This window comes from Sesamum indicum, linkage group LG2 (genome assembly GCF_000512975.1).
Source record: "Sesamum indicum cultivar Zhongzhi No. 13 linkage group LG2, S_indicum_v1.0, whole genome shotgun sequence".
Classification (NCBI taxonomy): Eukaryota; Viridiplantae; Streptophyta; class Magnoliopsida; order Lamiales; family Pedaliaceae; genus Sesamum; species Sesamum indicum.
In genome coordinates this window covers 10,158,394-10,180,159 of record NC_026146.1, presented here as the reverse complement: position 1 = coordinate 10,180,159, position 21,766 = coordinate 10,158,394, and the positions used below count along the sequence as shown (strand labels likewise).

General features: G+C 30.9%; 3 protein-coding genes across 3 annotated transcripts; 1 reads left to right on the top strand and 2 right to left on the bottom strand.

The window, feature by feature from the left end:
- Nucleotides 4,058-5,621, bottom strand: LOC110011608. The gene has a single exon (XM_020692094.1). The coding sequence runs from the start codon at nucleotides 5,093-5,095 to the stop codon at nucleotides 4,550-4,552; it is 546 nt and encodes a 181-aa protein (XP_020547753.1). The 5' UTR covers nucleotides 5,096-5,621; the 3' UTR covers nucleotides 4,058-4,549.
- Nucleotides 6,683-12,338, bottom strand: LOC105155695 (afadin- and alpha-actinin-binding protein). Its single transcript, XM_011071615.2, has 16 exons — nucleotides 12,158-12,338; nucleotides 12,009-12,043; nucleotides 11,770-11,881; nucleotides 11,536-11,633; nucleotides 10,585-10,681; nucleotides 10,408-10,497; nucleotides 10,262-10,324; nucleotides 10,064-10,138; nucleotides 9,925-9,990; nucleotides 9,769-9,846; nucleotides 9,170-9,274; nucleotides 8,999-9,076; nucleotides 8,769-8,888; nucleotides 7,470-7,513; nucleotides 7,266-7,323; nucleotides 6,683-7,022 (listed from the first exon to the last, which is right to left on the bottom strand). Exons 1-16 carry the CDS (start codon nucleotides 12,188-12,190, stop codon nucleotides 7,014-7,016), a joined length of 1,161 nt encoding a protein of 386 aa, XP_011069917.1. The 5' UTR covers nucleotides 12,191-12,338; the 3' UTR covers nucleotides 6,683-7,013.
- LOC105155694 lies at nucleotides 16,547-18,059 on the top strand. The gene has a single exon (XM_011071614.2). The coding sequence runs from the start codon at nucleotides 16,650-16,652 to the stop codon at nucleotides 17,823-17,825; it is 1,176 nt and encodes a 391-aa protein (XP_011069916.1). The 5' UTR covers nucleotides 16,547-16,649; the 3' UTR covers nucleotides 17,826-18,059.

Below are 21,766 nucleotides of genomic sequence, written 5' to 3'. Positions count from 1 at the left end.
TATTTTATATTTAAAAATAATTTATTTTAAATATAAAATAATTGCTTCATGAATTGTTATATTTTAAAAATAAATGAAAGTAAATTGCTCATTTTTTTTATAAGATGATAATTTATATATTTATAGTATCACAAGAATTACTTATATTTTATTTCCAAATTTTGAATCTGGTCTCGGGTTTCAATCGAAGGTTCCAACACTATCGCCAACTTATCAATATGGTTCATTGTATTTTTTTATAATTATATAAAAAAATTGTACACTATTACATTTATATGTTTCATTGTATTTTTAAAATTAATATAATTTTTATAATTAATTAAATATATTTAATTTATAAAAAAAATATAATTTATAAATGTGATTGCAATTCACACTGCCAAGTCGCGATTCACAATCGCGACTTGGTTAATTTTATAAGAAAATATATTTTTTTAATCCAGTCGCGGTTAAAAATTGCGACTCGTAATAATAATATTATAATATTTATAAAAATTATATTAATATATATTTTTTATTTTTTTATAATAAAAAAATAATTACCCCCTTCCGTCTTGTTTCCCCATTCTGTGCGTCTTGTTACGTCCCAACATAATCAGTGCCCGCATGATAATTCTGGGTAATGGGTTCTTTTGACATTTTCAAATATATAATTTTAAGATAAATTACGATCATTTTTTTTAAATTTAGCATAATTATAAATATTTTTTTATTATTTTAAAATTTATTAATACCTTTAATGTTTGATAAAATTATATAATTATTAGATGGAGGCTTGAATTGTCAATTTTGTCATTGTTGTATTTTATTCTTTTTAAAATAAAAAATTGAAATATTGTAAGAAAATTGGACAAGGCGGAAGGAAAAATTCTGAAAAATTACACTACAAAAAAACGGGGGATTTGGGATGGATTGGTCGATTGTTCCAAAGCCTGCTTCATATTGGAACGATTATTCGCACTCGTAACACATTAATAATTTTGTTAAACAAAATGAATTTAAAAGATAAAATCTCTTATTTTAATACCCTAAAAAGAGAAAAGAAAATGGTGCGCATTATATATATGGACTAAACTAACCTTGTATAGAAATAGAAAATAACAAATGAAATATTTTCATTCTTTTTTCTTTTTTTGGTTAATTATGTCTCACTTCTGTTGTATTGTACTATTTTCCTCCTTAAATTTCACAATGCTCTTCTAGTTTATGATAACTCACATTTATTTAATTTTAAAATATAATCATAAAACAACATATAAACAAAAAAAATTACATTTAGTGAATATCTGTTCAATTTTGCACACGTATCGAATATGTTATATCCACTAATAATAATAATAGTGGCACAATTTGTTTTGTCGATGGTGGTAGTTGGGCGGAGGCCTCAGACCCGACCCAGATGGGATGGGTTTGATATTTTTTATCGGGTCAGGACGAGTCATGAGTTTTGTACTTGGGCCACCCCAATTAAATTTTTAAATATTTTTTATTATTTATTTATTTTATATGTGATACATTATTAATAAAAAATTATGATATTATATGTAAATTTTTATATAGTTTTGCATTATTCAACTCTATACAAGAAATACAAAACATAGAAAATTAGTTGAATGTTATTTGTATTATATAATTTATTTTAGATTAAGAAAAAAGACTATGTTATATTTTCCAAAATTACAATGATATTTAGTAGTACTTATAGAAAAATTAGTCGAATTTATAATTTATAGTATATAATATGTTTTAGACAAAAAAACTATGTTCATTTAAATTGATATTACTTATTGAGAAATTAAATTAAAAAAAAAAAGATGAATGTATTGATAGTATTGTTTATATTATATAATTCATTATATATTAAAACTATGTTAAACTGAACGTACCTAAATCTAAAGTGATATTATTTATTAGAATAACAAAAAATTATTTGAATGTATTTTTTATATTATATAATTTTTTAGATCAAAATTTATGTTAAATTATTAAATTTAAAATGATTTTACTGAATAGAAAAAATAATATTTGGTTGAGTGTATACTTTATCTTATATAATTCATCTTAGATTGAAAATTATATTAAAGTATTCAAATCTAAACTTATAGTTATTGAAAAAGATGAGGCTGCCACGTGTTCTTTTAAGGGGTTGGGGCGGGGTTTCACGAAACGGGAAGGGTCTTGGGTCCGGGCAAATCCGCTCCCAACCCACCCTGTTATCGTCACTCAAAGTCTTCCCTTCTTATTATAGAGGGGGCACCACAAAATATTATATTAATTTATAGCGATATTACACTCTCCTTTTTTGAAATTTGACGTAATTACACGCAAACACGAGTAGTTTGAAAAATTAGATATACACTCTTGAGGTTTGCTAAAGTTTCCATTGGTCAAAAATCACTGAATTTGCTAATATTAAACAAAAAAGTGAATGAAAAATGATATTTACCTTCGATTGACTTGTTACTAACTTATTATTACCTTTATAGCCGTGAAGATATACCTCCTCACATGCATTAACGCGTGAAGACGTATGAGGGTAATTTGATCATAAAGAGATTTATTCGACATGCAATAAATCAATAATAAATCAATCGGGATAAATATAATTTTTTCTTATTTTTTTGTAATTATCAGCAAATTCAACAAATTCTAACTAACAGGCGGACTTATTTGTTAGAAAAAAATAAATTTTATGAATACTAGATGTAATTTTTTAAACCACGTGAGGTTTTCATGTAATTATACCAAAACTCATAAAAGTGAAATGTAATTATCCCTAATTTATGATAAAAGATATTAATCACACATAAATCGAGCCTATGACCCCCCTTGTAGATATCGCAACTAAAGAAACAATCTTGTTGGTATTCACAAACTTCATCGTAGAGTCCGAAAATTGATAGAAGTATCATATTAAATGCAACATGCTCCCTTGTGGAAACATCGTAATTGATGATATCGTTTATGTGAGTTTGAATTTGCATAAGCTATTAATAATTAAGTCAGACATAATATTATTATTATAGTGTTAGTCCAACGATTCACAGCTTATGGGAATACAAATATAAATAGACGGCACCGAATTTTCTAAAAATACTTTACATAGAAAAAAAAAATCTCGCAAACAAAAAGAAAAAAAAAAACCATCACCTAACTTAAATTACTTCACGGTATGCGGTGGTTCTTTTCCAAAAATTCGAGGATCATTTTTTTTTCCTTTTTTTTTTTTTTGAAATATCTTGTATTTATTAATAGATTCACCAAAAAAATAATATAAAGTGCAATTACCCTCATAGATATCACATTGGGATCTGACATCAAAACACATGTATGAGAAGAAGGCACACTTGGACTTTATAGAAAGTAGGAAGACTGAAACAAGACATGTCAACACAAAGAACCATCACTTGTCCGAACGTCGAACCATACAAAGCTAACACTATCCAAGATTTTTATCCAACTCAGGTTTTCATCGAAATAAACTAATTATAAAATAAGTAATACAATTGTTATGTGATTGATCATTTTTTTTTTTGAATAAGTGTATTATACTTGTCATATAATTAGTTCAGATTTGATCAAATCCAGTATGGATTAAAATTTCCCACTGGACTACAAACAGGAACTAAGATGTAATCACTGACTTGAGTTTGCTCCTAACGAAAACAAGAATGTCTTTTCTCTTCCAAGGACCACAACTGAAATAACCGCCCTGGAAACTCCTCCTGATTCTCGACACCCTCCAACCTTCTTTCGACAGCGGAGCAACTGACGACGCCGATGCTGATCGGTGAAAGGAAACATCAAGCTCCTCATCGGAGCTGCAAAGTTCCCTCTTTTCGTTGTATCTAAAGCTGATTTCACGTTGCATTTTTTTAGACTTCTTTTCTTTGTAATTCCGCTTCATCCAAATCCAGGCCCTTTTCCAGGCCGAGTCCCTAGCCGGTTCTCCGGTAACGTGCGGCCTAGGCTGCGGCAGAGCCAGGCTTTGCACTGCCGGTGGAGGGCTGGGGGGTGGGATGAGATCGTCTTCCAGTCTGGTTTTTGGAGTTCCGGGCTGCGTTTCCCATTGGAAGGGAACTCCGGCAGGGGTGATTTCATTGTTTAGAGGACCGGAGAACTGATCTCCAGTAGAGATTCTTGAAAGAATTCTTGTGAGAAATGAACCATTTTCTTCCACAGAAAATGCTGTCTTGTGCTGGCTGCAATAGTATATCTTTGTGGACCCTTCATCCTATTTGATAAATTCCAGGGAGGAAACAACATAAGACGATCAATTTTGGTTCATGAAGTAGAGTTTCTTGAAACTAAATCGAAATAGAGAAATTCAGACAGATTATGCAATTTCCTAGAGCGAACCTGTCTAAAGATCTCGAGACAAAGATTGTTTGTATAATGATCCTATTACAAGCTGACTAAATCATGCATCTACACAAGCACATGTAATCTTTCCGATCATCATATACATTGAAAAAAGTAGTATGATAAGTAAGAATTAGAGTACCAAAAGAGCAAAATATCATGCACATAAAACAGAAGCAAACTAAACTCATCTTGCAACAGGTACCAGTATGACCGGGATGTTCCACGGGCTGCAGCAAAAAGGGCCATCAACGGTAGACGAATCCAAGAACGAAGACGAGGAAGCATCGGAAGAAAAGCTCGAATTCTCAGCTGAGCCCACAAATTCTCCACCAGAATCTCCGAACCTCGAGCTCTCGTGCTGTTTACTTCTCCTCAAATCAAGATTGATGGTTTTCTTCACCATTTTCTTCAAACTCCAAAATCTAGACGTTCTTACAGTTGTCTCTTTAGGCTCATCATGGTCCAGATTAGGCAGAGGGAGCCCTAAGCTCTGCATGAGTGGAGAAGGGCTGAGTGGTGGTATGACATCTTGTTCTTGTGGATTCTTGGGAGTCCCTGGCTGCATTTCCCATTTGAAGGGAACTCCTTCGGCTGATCGGTAGAATATACGGGAAGATTGGCCTACCGACGACTCCCTTGCAAGAATTCTACTGATGCAATATCCATCACCTTGAAGTACAGAAACTGATCTTTGTTTTTGTTCTTGATCATGATTGCTTTCCAACTCCATGTTTCTTCTCAAGTTTCCAATACTAAGTTGTTTAAAATAGTGGAGTTACAGATGAGGAACAACATGGATGTGCATATATATATGTTAGGACAAATTAGTTCCTGGTTCATAGGCGGAAGATGAGAATGAGAGCACATGATGATTGTGGGATTTGGAAGTATAAATGGATTCTGATTAATGGGTTTTTTAAGTGAGGTTTTGGGTTAATATCTTTTAAGTGATTTACTGTACTTCTTTTGACATTGGGAAGCAAAGAAACCACCTTTGCTTTGAAGGTCAGGTTGAGGCTTTGGTCATACCAGAGTGACTTAGTTCATGTGCAAATTACCTATTCCTTAAGGCACCCCCACCCCCCAATCAACCATGTTCCTATTCGGAATAGTCCTGTCCCCCTACACAAAAATTCTTATCCATATCAATACGGAGTAAGTATATCTATAATTGGTTATTTTTTCTAAACTATACGCTAATTACACTATAATTGTATTATATTTATCGTATAATTAGTTCAAATCCAACCGAACTCAGTCCGTAAATTTCCCTTCCTATAAAGTAGATGTTTCATAACTCATAGTGCATTTGACATATATACATCATGCGGATAACTTTTATCAAACATACAAAAACCAAAATAGAAATATGCAATAGAAAACTCAGTGTATACTGTTCTTCAAAACAAAAAGAGCTTTTAACTTACAAGTACGTTAAAAGATCGTCTTCATCAGGCAACATTTATCCATACAACAATTGTCCCTGAATCCAACTCAACAAGTCAAGATTTATCAAGAATTGAAAAGCTCTATTAACAGAGTTTATGGCAATGGACGGAGGGTTAGACATCATAAATTTACATTCAAACTTAATTGGAGTTAGTAAAGAAAGTGGATTAATCAAGAGAAAAGAATGTGTGTTAGATGGTGGTGTTTTAGTTCTGTGCTCACTAAGCAAAAATTGGTTGACTTGAATTTTTGTCAATGTGCAATGAAGAGAACTAAAGGTTGAATTCACGTCATTTTTAATCAAATTTATATAATACGGAAACGGGAGAATGAAGGCATAGCTAATTTAGGTGGTATGATAGGGGTTGACTTTTACAGGTTTTGACTAAATAAATATGCTTACGTGTTTCGTGATGAGTGGTCAACTTCAAAAGAACCGCAAGCTCAATTTTCTTTTCAGATATATTATCTGCGTAGCATGCCCCAAAATTTCCACTGTATTTAGTTTTCATCCAGTAGAGATATAAACTTAGGTTCACTAAGTGTAATTATTCAAATCATAAGAAGTATACGTGTAATTACACTAAATCTTCGAGAATTTTTAGAAAAAACGACTCCTGCAGGCAGACTGGCAAACAATAGCACATCCAATGTATGAACACTCTTCCCCACCAAAATCCTATCCACTAATCAACTTCAGCTGTAATCCTAAGTGGAGCAACAGCCTAAGCTTCCCAAGAGGAAATCTCTGGTTTCCCCTGTACAATATTAATATGAAACTTTAGGAGTGTGTATAGACTTAATAGTGGCATAATCTACTGAAACAGGGCCAAACAAATATGAATGAATAAGCAGAACTAGCAATATGTAATACAATGAACATAAGTTATGCTAAAAAAGGAACAGTGGATGAGTTTGAAACAACAATTTCTTCTACTGAATCGGTATCTAAAAGTTTGCCATAAGTTAAAAGGCAAAGAGGAATTACATATGCACAATACTGCAACTGAGGGGCAGCTAGCTGCTAGCCAGATAAAGATACAGCTCTGAATGAGAGTTTACGGTGTTTCGAAGACTCTGAAGAAATGGGTCAGTTCAATTATCTGTATACAGGTTTTCACCAGTTTGAAGCTCGACACCAGCAAACTGCACCATGATCAGATAACCAAGTGTCCTGGACAACTACATGGATTGATGATTCACAGCCCCTTCACAACAAAAAAATCTCTAAGAGATGTTGAAAGTATTTTATGCCATGAATTCGCATTTTAGAGTTACAAGATTAAGTCAAGTTTCAGAAATCTAGTTAATAGGTTCAAGGATCGGAAAACATCTCAAACAAATAAATGCTAGAACTTGTTTAAAAATATTAATAGCAAAAGTGATAAGAGTTTCTTTTTTTTTTTTTTTTTCCTTTTCAGGAACAAAAGTAGCAAAGTTAATCAACATACCTCTGAAGGTGATGACAATAGTGAGTCCCTGTCAGAATTCAGATGACCGCTTAATCTCCTGTAAAAAGTTTCATCCTTGAGTTCTTTATTCATTGGTTGTTATTTTCTGTTTTCCCCCAACTCCATCTCATTATACATGTGTGTGTCATTGTGCCTATAAAGGGACTTTGTTGTTTGAGGGAAAGAATTTATGAAGAATGTTACCTTGGCCTCTCAGACTTAGCAAGATGCTTAGACATTATAGATGCCTGCAATTAACAATATTGATTGTTAGACCTGATAGAGCAATATAGTGAAAGAAAATGCCGCGAGTGCTCTTGGAAAATTCTAAAACTTCAATCAAATTTGTTCAAAGAAGAAACTCGATGTGAAACATGCAAATGTTTTTTAAACCAAGAGATTATCTAACTATTCTGAAAGAATTCGAAAAACCTGAATAAGATTTAGGATTAATTACACTTAGATGGCTTCTAAAATTGCGAAATTAACTTTTCCCCAAAAATATGAATTTACACTTACAACCTTCTCAAAAAATTCACTGTTTGCACCTAACCCCATTTGTTAGGATTTGGACGAAATATGCTGATATTAACAAAAAGAAATTGCACAAATTTCAATTTACCCCTCATCTATCGTTTTCACATTATGTACTTATGAGAATGTTAAAAACTGGGAAAATTGAAAATTTATATAATTTTTTTTTCTTACTTCAGCATTTTCTGTGCAAACCCTTACAGAAAGGAGTCAAGTGTAAACCAAGAATTTTCAGAGGGTAGGGGGTGTAAGTATAATTTCAAAACTTCTTTAGGGATAGTATAATTTAGCATTTTTAGAGGGGTCTAAGTGTAATTAACCCTAATATTGATTAAGAAAAAATAGAATGTGACCCATGCCAATGATTTCATGCCGAAAGACTGCATATACAATTTGAAAAACTTCCAAGAACTCAAATGAAATTTATTGAAACAAGAACTTGATGTGGAACATGCCAGAAGTGTTTGGCAGCAAAAGGAAGAATAGACCACTTTGACATTCCACAAAATAAAAGAGATATGCAAGCACGTCCAAAGTAATTCAGTACAGCACTATATTTGTGCTAAATATTCAATGGTTTAACTCCAATGTTTACCCAAATAATAGAACTCAACAAGGTGAAAGTTTAAGGGAACAAGCTTTCTGCATAAATATTTAATTGAATTTGCTATACTTATCAACAACCTTAAGCCTAACACAGAGGTCGAAAATGGTCAAAAGACATTTCAGTATGTCTGGAGAGAGGATGAACTTGAAGAAAAAAAATATGACTAGCCAAAAGAAGAACAAATGGTGAAAGAAGAAATAGTTGGTTAGTAAGATTTCAAAGGCATGCGACTCCACTGGTTTCTTTGATGTTCACTGAAGATATAGCCAACACACAGGCAATATCTTAAATTGGGGCATGCTAGTGGCAATAAAATTTTCCCATCTACACTATTGAATTGCACTGCAAACAACATTATGTACCTGCTCTTGAATTATGCTCCTTGCTTCGACAAGCTGAGCTTCCAGCTCAAGTTCTCTCTCTGACACCTCAGAAGTTAGTTCTGCAGCCTTCTGTGCATCTTGAAGCTGAACCATGCGCTCCTTCATATGAAATAGCAAAATTCACAAAACAAATAATCGCTACTCGTCAAGAAAATTACATTGAATTTATTCTCTCATTAAATCACATCAAGATATGCTCTGAATTCTACCTTTATTGAAGTCATCTTGGTTCGGAGACTTTCTTCAATTTGATCTCTGGCCATGTGAAGAGGCAGATCAAACATGTCCTGTGAAGTATGAAAAGATAAATTATTTTACCATATCGAAGTTTCTAGCTATCAACAAATGCTTTATATCGTTATCCCAACATTTGCACATACCGTCCTTCCACCCAACGGGGAATGGGACAGGTCAGAATCCACCCTCGTATTGACTGGAGAAGACTGCTTCCCATTTGGAGCATTTAAGAATTCACGCATATCAACCTGGAGCCCAGAATTCATCAGTAAATACATATTTAGAGAAGTAGAAAATTCTTATGAATGGAAGTCATGCATTCCATGAATAAAAAACTGTGCTTGGGACAAAGTTCATTTTATATGTCAAAAATGTTCTATTCTAATGATCCAAAACTCCTCTACACCTGTCCAATGCACTACAACTAATAAGCCAAAGAATGAGAGAGGACCATGATTAACAAACTTCAAATGGCAGTGGATGAAATCATCGTGTATTTGCAGAACCAAACTATAAAAACTAAGAAAGCAAAATTCAAATTTACAATTACATTAATCAAATTGTATCGACAAATTGATGGGAGTGTGCTTTGAGTAAAATGGTGACACATAAACTTTTAACCCCCAAATCATAAAACTTGGCTCCATCCCCGATTTCAATAGTTTAAAGAAACACAAATCAAAAAGGACAGACAAATCCACCATTCAAGATTGTGGAATTCATTGTTATCATTATGAATCACCTGCATTGAGCGTAATAATGCCCTCAAATCAGCATTCTCCGCCACCAATTCTTGATTTTTTGCTTCATAAGCATCCACCTACAGCCAGCATACAGTAATGGCTAATGGGAGAGTCGCAAGTGGATAAATTTAATGAGTTTTTATGGCGTTACTTACAATCTTTTTGTAGAAATCATTGTCAGTCTTCTTTCCGTTCCAGGTCCCACGCTGCCGGCCTTCTTTCTATTGCATGATATAGACCCATAAGAAAAAGAAATTTGAACCATAATAGGAGATAGTAGTACCCTGTAAATACCTGTAGTAAATTCATAATTTCCATGCCTGACCTAGATTCCTTCTTTTTCTCCATTAATACTTGGTTAAGCCTCTCCTGCAAGATATGGCATGTTAATACCTAGATATGCTTGTTCATCATCTCTTCATTGTGATTTATCCAATCCGGAAGCTTTATAGTTCCTTTAAGAGGCTAATAAGGCACACCAAAACATCGTACCTGCAACTTTATATACTCTTTTTCTTTCTTCTTCATCTCATGAATCTGCTGAGTTCTTACTTGCTGGTTATCAAGTACAATGTCAGAATCAACAATACAGAAATGAGTAGCTTAGTGTGACAAGGCAAATAAGGTGAAGAGTAAACCTGATTACCCAAAACCATCTTCTGAAATTCATCTCGCTCCTGCTGCAACTTATCAATTTGTGACTTGAAAGCAGCTGTAGCTTTAGCTTCCTACACGGAGTTCCTTATAAAGTCAGAGAAAAGTTAACTACATCTACATTTCAACTGATCTTTCCAATATGAATATGCCAGACCAACCGTTCTAGTCATTGTGGCTATCTCTCTATCTTTCGCGGACAACTGCGCTTCCAACCTCTCAACTTTAGCTTCCAGTCTTGAAATGTCTGATAAGAGTCTTCAGAAGGAAAAAGAGCATGTAAGTCGTCCTCTCACCACAAGTTGAGGAAAACCCAAATATTGAAGAGTGCATTATGTCTGATGTGATTAGTAATTGTCGATGAAATTACCCCACATGATTTTACACATCATGATGGTTTACTCTCATTTTTAACAACTTGTCAACATCTTCATTCAAAATATAAGTTGCCCTCCATCCAGTTGCATTTGGTCCAGATTAAGCATGGTAGAGTATCATATTACCAGATTACAGCATAGAATCATCTTGCTACTATACTAAACTCAAAAAATAGAAAAACTTGAATCCCTGGTCAAAATTGACATTTTTAAGGAACAACCTTGGACCAAACATAGTGTTGTGGTTTCCTTCCCATTGTCAGCAAAATAATGATTGACTCCTTACTTTTATGGGAATCAAGATTAAAACTCAGTATAGTACACTCGTCTGTACTAACTGTAAACCAAAGAGTTTAAACCATATCACAAACAATTCCATCAAGTTCCAGAACAAGCTCAATAGCTTGATCACAATTTTAGTCGAGATGTAAGCAGAAAGGAATTAATTAGTTCAACAAATCTCTATTTTTAAGTCTCATTTGACAAAAGCTTCAAGCTAATTGAGATCTAATCATCCCAGTAATGGGATTTCTTATAAAAATCAGTCTATAGCTTCTTATGCCAAATCCTTTCAATTTTTTCGTCAGCAAACCAGCGCAAACAAATTCTACATCAAAATTGCAATGCATGATAAGCCCATAAAAGTACAAACCATAACAATACAGAAAGCCAAATAGTGGAAATAGTAATAAATGTAAATATCACAGTAAGGATACTTAGTACAAAGAATCGTACCTTTGCCTCTGCTCATTGGCTGACTCCCTAAACTCAACATCCCTCTGTCTCTGCTGCAACAACGCATATATACAATTGCAAGTCCTGGCTACTGAAACCTATTTCCATTTTTTTATCCGCATCAGAACATATAATTACAGACACACATACACACAGATATATATATATATGTATATATAAACTAAAAAGTGTAAAAAATCTTACTACAACAAAAGACAAAAAAATGATACTAACGGGATCATTGGAGAAGAGATCAAGTGAAGCGGGAAAGCCAAAGGTGACGAGTGTATTGTTCAAATACTTGGCGCAGTGCTCCAGGTTGTTGAGATCCGCAAACGCATATTCACTAAAGAACAATGCAACGAAGTTAACATCTAACAAGTTTTGTTTTTTCCTTATGCTTCTTCACCACATTGTACAACACAACAAAAAAATCAGAAAAAGCCACATTTTTAACACTGTTCTTCTCTTACCTCATACCTAAAGTAGCTGGATTATTCGATGATCTCTGTATAAAAAAAACAACACGCACAAATTAGACAGTAAGTTAAACTGAAAATGTAGTACAATAAATTCTTCTAATGACTTGTAAACTACAGAAAGGAGGATAGCTAGACTCTACTCTGAGATCGGCGTCGGTTTCAGTGGGAGGCATTTGCAGACAGCTTCACAGACGAGTGGGCGAGGAAGTGAGGGAGAAAAGAACAGTAGATCTGAATGGTGGGGAAATTTGAAATTGGAATTGGAATTGGAATTTACAACAAGAAATAGGGATTAAAGAAAGGGTGAATGTTGGAGGTAAAGCCTAAGGCCTGTTTGTTTAGGAATACTTTTTGCAACAAATATTTTCCCTTTTCTTGACAAAATAAACATTATTTTTTTATTTCAATAGAAAAATAATTTAATAGATTTCCCTTATGAGCAACTATTTGTATTAGGTCTATACTATGATACATGGACACGGCGATATGAAAATTTTAGAAAATTAGAATACGACAGTGTACTAATACGATTATACATAATATATTTTTTATTTATATATTATTAATTTATTATAAAATTAAAATAAACAATATAAAAAATCAAGAAATGAAATATAAAATATACAGGTTTTATATCTAAAATCATTAATCAAATGTGATTTTAAAAATATACATAATCAGTTATTTTAAAAAGTACACAATGAAAATTTTTTAATCGTCCAAATTAGTTCAATCATCATGACCATCTTTAAAATTTTTAATATTTTAATCTCAAAATTTTTAATCGGAATGAAGTGAATTATTATTATTTTTTTTTTGTTAAGCCAAAAGTCTTTTTCTTTTAAAAAAACAAAAAGGATTGAAATGTTTCAAAATTATTTTTTAAAATATTCCTAAACGTGTCGGGCGCGCCAATAGACATGTCCGACGCCATGCTCTTTTTCTTTTTTTTTTAATTTTTTTTAATACACGAATATTGTGTCCGACATGTGTTCATGTTGGATATTACACTAAATAAAGCTTTGGTAAGTTGTGGCCTCCACTAAGCATTTTATTGTTGTTTATTAATTGAAACTTGAGTTTGGTGCAACGTGCAATACATCAAATTGACTTTAGTTGTCCAAAATACAATTATGAGTGATCATTTTTGCTAGTGTTGTAGGAAAGAATGTGTGGAAGTGGGAGTAACATTCTGGGTTGGATTATTGGAGGTCCAAAATATGTAGGGAATAATTCTACTTTTATTTTATTGATGTTTGGTGTAATTACACGTAAGTTATTTAGTTAATTAAGATTTACTGAATTTTACTCATATTAATAAATAAATAAAAAACTGAATAAAAATCTATGTTTACCGTCAATTAATTTTTTACCGACTTAATGCAGGTGAATAAACTTTTTTTCTACTGAGCTATTCTTATAATGTTGAAAATATACCTGCTCACGTGCATTAAGTGTGAAGACGTATGAGGGTAATTTAATCTGACCTACAATAAATCAATAATAAGTCAATTGAGGGTAAATATGAATTTCTTTTTTCTATCCTTTTTATTAATATTAGCAAATTCGATTAATTTGAGGAACTTATTTATTATACAGAAGCAAATCTCATGAGTGTTTTATGTAATTTTTCAAACCACAGGATCTACGTGTAATTATTGCAAACTTTGAGAAACGAGAATATAATTATCCCATTTCATTATGTCGTAAGTGAGGCCTAATATTAATTGTCAAGAAAAAAATTTATTGGTTAGATATTTTAAATATCTTAATTATTTATTTTGTATTTATCTAAAATCTTATCTTCAATGTTATAATTAAAATTTTAAATTATCAATAAAAGGTCAATTAGAAACATCACCTATTTTAAATACATTAAATATTTATTTTGTATTTATCTCAAATTTTATAATACTAATTGAATTTGTATTTATTTTATATGTTAACATTAAATTTTATTTTATATATTCAATACGTATCTATTTTATACGAGTTTATTATTATGATTAACCAAATAAAAATTTTCAAATATATATTATTTATGTGTATCCGAATCAAAATTTTTGGTTACCTAATGATAGTTCATTTATGTTATTAAGTATATATTTCGTTTTCAGAAACTTATTTGTATAATTCTATTAATCTGTCGTTTAATTTTATTTTACATCTATTGCATATTAATAAGTACGTATTTCACTTTTAAAATTTATTTATATAATTCTACTTAATAAATCATTTAGGTTTTATTTCTATTTAAATATTTACTCTTTTATACTTTATACACCAATTTATGTATATACATATATATATATTATTACATTTATTAAATTTTAATTTTATAGTTTAATTTTGTTGTTTTCTTTCAAATTGTATATTTTTATTTTTCTACAAAAATAAACAAATTTAGTTGTTTAATTCTACTAAAAAATATGATTTAATTTTTTATTCCTATATAAATATCTACTCCTTTATATTTTTTATAAATTATAATTTCATCCATTAAAATTTATTTTATACTTTATTTTTTTTGCTTTTTTAGATTTTTTATCTTTTTTTTTTTCATTTTGCAACAAAAACGAACAGATTCATTTAGTACTAATAGATACATATTGTATTTGATATTAATTTGTATAGTTATATTCAAATTACCAATTAATTTTTTTTTCTGTTTAAAAATTTGTCCTTTTTATACTCTAATTTTTTAATATATTACAGTTTCATCCATTAAATTTTTATTTTATAGTTTTTAATTTTTTTGTTCTTTTTTCAGATTTCTTTTCTGTTTTCTTTTTATTTTTCAATAAAATGTAACAAATTCATTTAGTGTAATAGGTACATATTTTATTTAATGTTTATTTCTATGGTTCTACTTAATTTAATATTCAATTTTTATTTTTATGTAAATATTTTCCTTTTTTTAATCTTTTAATAGACATATACTATAATTACATCTATTAAAATTTTATTTTATAATTTAATTTTGTTGTTCTATTTCAGATTTTTTTTTTTGTATTTTATTTTCCTACAATAATAAACAAATTTATTTAGTGTTGATCGACATATATTTTATTTAATATTTATTTGTATAACTCTACTCAAACTACGATTCAATTTTAATTATTGTTTAAATATATGCCCTTTGTATTTTCTATAAACCATTTTTCATATATTATGGTTCAATCCAAATATTAATTTTTTATGTTATAGTTATAATTTTTTGTTCTTTTTCAGCTCTTTTTTTTTTTTTTGTTTTTCAAATAAATTGGAACAAATTCATTTAACTCTAATAGATACATATTTCATCTAATACTTATCTATATGAATCTATTTAATATGACATTTAGTTTTTCTTTTTATTTAAATATTTACCATTTTTTTCACATTTTTACACACTTATTTTTTTTATATATATATTATAGTTTTTTTTTGTTTATTTTTTTTTGTTTTTCAGTTGTCTTTCTTCTAACATATTAATAGTAAGATTTTATTCTTGCTTTTTATTTTATTTTATTTTTTAAAAAGTACGATCGTTTTAGATTTATGTATTTTAGTATAGATTCTGATGAAGGATGAAATATAAAAAATTGTACGTCTAACTAATTTCTTATTTTTTATATTTTTTATAGAGTTTGATATTTTTAAAAAAATAAAAAAATGATCTATGTATTTTATAGAATGTAATAATTTTTTATAAAAGTAATCCTTATAAAATACAAATTTTGATTAGAAGAATATATTGTATATTTAGATAAATATATTTTTCAATAATAATCAAAATAGATTAAAAATTCAAAACTATTATATTTTATCTTAAAAATGATAAAAAAACAAATTATTTTTCAAAACCGATTCTTTCATTAGGTAATATATTATAAAAAAATTATTTAATTTAAAAAATAAAATATTATATAATTATACATAGCACCAATTCTACGCTACTTCATATATACAGTGAAATTCAAATACACTAAAACCGACTGATACCATTCCTCTGCAGCAGCCCAGTCAATAGTTCTTGTTATATTGGGCCTTTGAGACTCATATTTCGGGCTTACAACCCCAATCTTGGGCCAGCATCATTCTCAATGTTTACAGTCTGAACTTGTCTCTTTTCAAACGATGGTATTCGTACTGTACTTGTTATGTAATTTGTTACATTTTTTAAATTATAAATTAATTACATAACAAATATACTACAGTTACTACATAATTGGATTGAGTCTTGTCATATTGATCTGAACAAGGATTTCCTCAAGATATAGTTGTATGGCTTGACCGAAACACAGAATTACACAAAAGAATTATGCAGCAAATAAATTCTATTCTAAATTCTAATTCTGGAAAAAGAAAATATAAGTCCCAATAATTATATTCTTGCGTTATGAATTTTGGATAAAAATATTCATACATATCTAGTGTGCCCAGATGCCAAGTCTTTGAGCATTTTCCATGGAATTTGATTCTTCATTTCTAGTGATGCAAGTGAACCTTAAAGATGAAAACAAACCACAGCTACACTAAGATTTTTCTTACCTTCAATCCAACACATGAAAACTACTATATAAGCAGAACCACTCGGGATCCTGCAAATGCAAGAACGCAAATACCTAGTTAAGTGTGTGCATTGGGAACATGGCAAGGTACGAGAGACACGGAGGTCGCCAGACCAACGGTAGGACTGAACCGGGCCGTGATGCATTCACCTTTTTTGGTTACTCTGCAACTCATAGCTCTGCCTCAACTGAGGTTGTCGAGTTTAAAGTTGCTTCTGATCACCATAACCCTACGAGGAACGAGTTGTACAAGGATCATAGAGTCGACTATAAGCCCCGTCCTGTCCCTGCTCAGGATCATCGGTCGGAGAGAGGCTATGAATACTCACCCAAAGTTGGCAACCATGGGGTCCATGTCCAAACCAAGGGCTTGTCTCGTGACAACATCTATAGAGACTATAGCCCTTCGAACTCACCCAAAGTTGGCAACCATGGGGTCTATGTTCAGACCAAAGGCTCGCCCCGCGACAGCTTGTATAGAGACAATAGCCCTTCGAACTCACCCAAAGTCGACAACTATGTTGTACGTGGCCAGACCAAGGGCTCGCCCTGGGACAATGTCTATGAAGACAATAGCCCTTCAAATTCACCCAAAGTCAACAACCACGTGGCCCGTGTTCAAACCAAGGGTTTGGACAATGTCTATAGAGGCAATAGGCCTTCGAATTCACCCAAAGTTGGCAATCATGTGGTCCATGGCCAGACCAAGGGCTCGCCCTGGGACAATGTCTACAGAGACACTAGCCCTCCATCAAGAGACAACTACCGCACCACTCATCACTATGGTAAGTACCCTAACAACTATGTTAGCAGTGATGAGGAGGATGACGATGATGTTATATGCAAAGATGGGGTTTGTTATAAGAACCCAAGCGCAAAGCAGAATCACATCAAAGACAAAGATTACCAGAAAGAAAAGAACAAAGGAAACGGCTACGATCCTCCTTCTTACACTACAACGCAACCAAGAAAAGACGCATACTATGAAACATCCAACGGCAACAACCCTCCGCATATCAGAACAAGAACCCACGAGCCGAGATGGGGACCGGAGTTCCAAATCGAAAACAACAGGAATTCCCCGGTCTCCGTCAGGACACATGAGCCCTACTTCAATGCATCCCCAAGGAAAAACAACGAGGGTCACCGCGAAATCATGGACAGGGGGTCGCCTCGGGGCGTTGAGCATTACACTGGAAAAATTGACTGCAAAGAGGCCGCCAAAAAATACAAGGGTGTCCTTGTGTCGACATGAATGGAAGAAACGAAGAAACATAACATAATGCAGGTCCTATTGTCTACAGTATGATCAGTATCAACTTATTTCCTGTCTGCTTTTGTTTGAGTTGTTCTCTTAGGTGTGTGGTTCAGACATGTTAGAAGCATGTAGTTCTTAAATAATTAAGAGATATATGCAATAACTTAATTACGCACTTAACTTGTTAATGTTGATATTGGAAATAAGAGCAATGCACTTGGATTTGCTTTATAGGACTGGAACTAGAACAGTTGTATATATATATATTCTTGTTGTAATAAAGTAGAATGTTCTATCTTAATCTTCCAAAATAACCCAAAACTTCTTTGTAATAACTCTTCAATCACTCCACAAGGAATTACGTCTAACATGGCTGTTGGCAAAGTCAAAACAGGCAAATGGTAGGAAATTGGTCTGACAAGCACGCAAATTACTCTCTATGTAAGAATAAAAATTTCAGCTTACGTAATTTTTAATATAAAACAATTTACTTGTCTATCTAAAAAGGTAAATTATTTCATATGATTTTAAAAAATATAGAAAGATACTTCACTAATTTTTTTCATTAAAAGTAATTTACTTGCTCGCTATATCGTAAGGAGTTGCTTGCATTTTTTCTCAAGTACATCGGATCCGCACACGAAACATAAAAATTAAGAAAAGACAACTCAATGCAAGTGACAAAAATTCACGTAATTTGGAAAAAATAATCCTATGTCTATGGTTGTTTAGGATCTGTTTTCTTAGTATGGATTTTTATTAATTATGATAAACAAAACCAATAATCCATTATTTATATTAGAGTGCCTATGGATAAAATATTAAGAAATTATAATTTATCCAGGACAAAAGAAGTGCATCTCAAAAATAAATTCCGTATCATTGAGTTTAGTTGCAATATTGTATCAGATTCCGTACTCCAATTTTATAATATCGTTTTGTCAAAGTTTTTCTTTTGGGATTAATATACTTTAACTCCTTTTAAAAATACAAAATTACATTTTTCTCCTAAAAAAATTTAAAATTACAGTTACACTTTTTCTAGAAATTTATTGTTTACACCTGATCACATTTTGTTAGGGTTTGGATAAAAATATTGATGTTAGCAAAATAATTTTTATAAGTTGTTAATTTTACACCTCATTTAATATTTCCATGCAATAACGTTGTACTCATAAGAGGAAAAAATATAATAATGTTAACTTAACTCCGTATACATATATATATATATGTTTATCCCTTTATAAATACAAAAATATACATGAAAATGTTAAATAAGGGATAATATTAAAAAATTTGTGTTTTTTTTTAAAAACTAAAATTAGCATTTTTCGCCCATATTCTCACGAAATGGGATCAGATGTAAATGGAGAATTTTCGAAGGGGTGTAAGTGTAATTTCAAATTTTATTTGGAAGAAAGTATAATTTTGTATTTTTAAAGGGAATTCAATTAAAATTAACCCTTTATTTCCATTCAAATTATAAAATTCAAAATAGTGGCTTTTTCTCGAAATTTGATGAATTTATGTGAATAATGAAATAATTTTTTGACTTTAAATGTCAAACCCGCGAGTCGTCTCGCCTTTGTGGGACGACCGAACAAGAACGAATTGCCAACAAAGAAAACTACCATAATTAATTATGTTGATCATAGTTTTCCGTTAATAATTTTCAACCCTTGACCAATTAATGCAGTTCATCAAATAAGACCCATTTTTCAAAAATCCAAAAAGGTTTTCCTTTTTCTTTTTCTTTAAAAAAATAGTTTCAAATTAACCAACATATTATTATTACAACATTCAGCATGCATCAATACTTCAATCTTTCAAAATCGACCAAAATATCCGAAGTAAACAAAGAAACAACGTACTATTATAAAGAATAGACGAAATACTTATACTCGTACGATTCGAACTCACAATCTCTTGATTGTAAGAGCTCCTCCTCACTTTTTCTTTGAGTAATACGTGGATTCAATCAATACACCAATATGACTAGCAACAATGACAAATTACGATAACTCAATAATTTATATAAAGTGAGACATATACCCAAATATCCGATGTATCTTGAACTCATAATTTCAAACTTATTTATGATATCTCAATCTTAATTTAATCACTAAACTAAGACATCATTGATTGATTCTTACTTTTTCCAAATGGGGGGTTTTGATATTGACTTTCTTCTTTCATGTGTACGTAAGAAAAAATGCACAAAATTTGACACGAATTGAGGGGAGCTGAACTTGGACGTCACCTCAACTTCATATAGTCTTAAATTTTAGATATAAATTATAATAATTCACCACAAAAAAATAGAGAATATTAATCTTAAATATCAAATGAAAATATTACAATTATCATAATTATTTTTCAATTATAAGAATTTTTATTTTGTTAATACTATTTTCGTAATTCTAGTATGATGAAAATTAAGTAAATATGGTCAATATGTATAATTACGGACAAAAAAATTATTTTGTCGTTAAGTTGTCACTAACTTTCGAGAGTATCAACTTAATACATAGAATTTTTTATTATTAATAATTATATTGTAATAAAACTAAAATTACCACTGATGTCATTTTCTGACGCTTAGCATATCAATTTTAAAATCATTAAAACAATCCGATGAAAGACATACGAAGAACAGTCATGGTGATATAGTCGTGTCTAGACCCAGACCACAAACACATGACTCTCGCCAATTTTGACATCAGTGTTGAGAATTGAGACATTAAGTTGACCAAAGTTTCTTGTTCAAGAATTCCCACATTAATTAATCCAAAAAGGGGTTTGTAATCAGATTATGATCAATGAATCCTAGCTTAATTAGTGAAATTGAGGTCTCATGATTTTAAAGGTCGTGGATCCGAATTTCACATTATACATGGAATGTTGTTTTTATTGTATAATAGAAATAACTTTTGTTAAATATTGATATCGACAAAGATAATCATAATCGATTTATTTCAATTAATAATAATTCAACATTTTTATTTAAAAAAAAAAAAAATCAGGCTGTATTGCAGCTGAAAAATCGGCCAATTATACTTTCTGATCAAGACCCGCTGCCTGCACGGCGGCCCGACACCGAAGTTGACCTTGTTCATCTGTTCACAAATATGCCCAATCACTAAATAGTAAATAAATAATTTTTTACTAAAATGTAAATGATCATGACTTAAAAAATATTATTATTAATTACTGTCAAATAAAATCAATATAAAAATTTAAATTTTTACTACAATTAATCAATATTTGTCAGTTTTTAATCTGTGATCAAAATATTTATCATAATTTTAATTATGATTAATATTTTGACCTTACTTACGAAAACAACGACTACGACTTTTTTCTTTTGACTGTAATGTGTTTGAAAACACGACTACTGAGAATCGTTAATTTGATATTTTTTTGTGGTGAAACCATGTTTCTATGTATATATTAGATATTTGTATCGTTTAGCTTAATTAATATTTGTACATGTCCCATTCCTCGTATTAAGATATCCCGTAAATTAAGTTTCGGCTCACATATAATACCATTTTTTTCACAAATATATAAATATAACCAAACATATATATAAATTATTGTTATGCTTATATTTTAAGGGTTAAATCCATTTTGCCCCCCTGTGATATAACAAAATATCAAAAAACCCCTTATGAAATTTTTAATATAAAAAATCACCCCTAGGTTACCAATAAATAATCACACAGCCCCCTGGTCAATTTGAATCTATTTTTTTAGAAACAATGACTAAAATACCCTTCTAGTCAAACCGGTCAACTAGGCTTATAAATATATAATTATTTTAATTTATAATTTTTAACATATATTTATAATACATATAACTATAATTTATAAAAAAAAATAAAAAATAACAATTATACCCCATTCCTCCCACCCCCAACCCCCACCCGGCCCACCCC

Excerpts from the sequence above, each read along its gene's own strand:
- LOC105155694 (XM_011071614.2), top strand. The coding sequence starts at position 16,650 with ATGGCAAGGTACGAGAGACACGGAGGTCGCCAGACCAACGGTAGGACT.
- LOC110011608 (XM_020692094.1), bottom strand. The coding sequence starts at position 5,095 with ATGGAGTTGGAAAGCAATCATGATCAAGAACAAAAACAAAGATCAGTT.
- LOC105155695 (XM_011071615.2), bottom strand. The coding sequence starts at position 12,190 with ATGCCTCCCACTGAAACCGACGCCGATCTCAGA. Across the intron at positions 11,882-12,008 it reads CCAGCTACTTTAGGTATGAG|TGAATATGCGTTTGCGGATC; the intron begins GTAAGAGAAGAA and ends ATTGTTCTTTAG. Across the intron at positions 9,991-10,063 it reads AAATTATGAATTTACTACAG|AAAGAAGGCCGGCAGCGTGG; the intron begins GTATTTACAGGG and ends ATCATGCAATAG.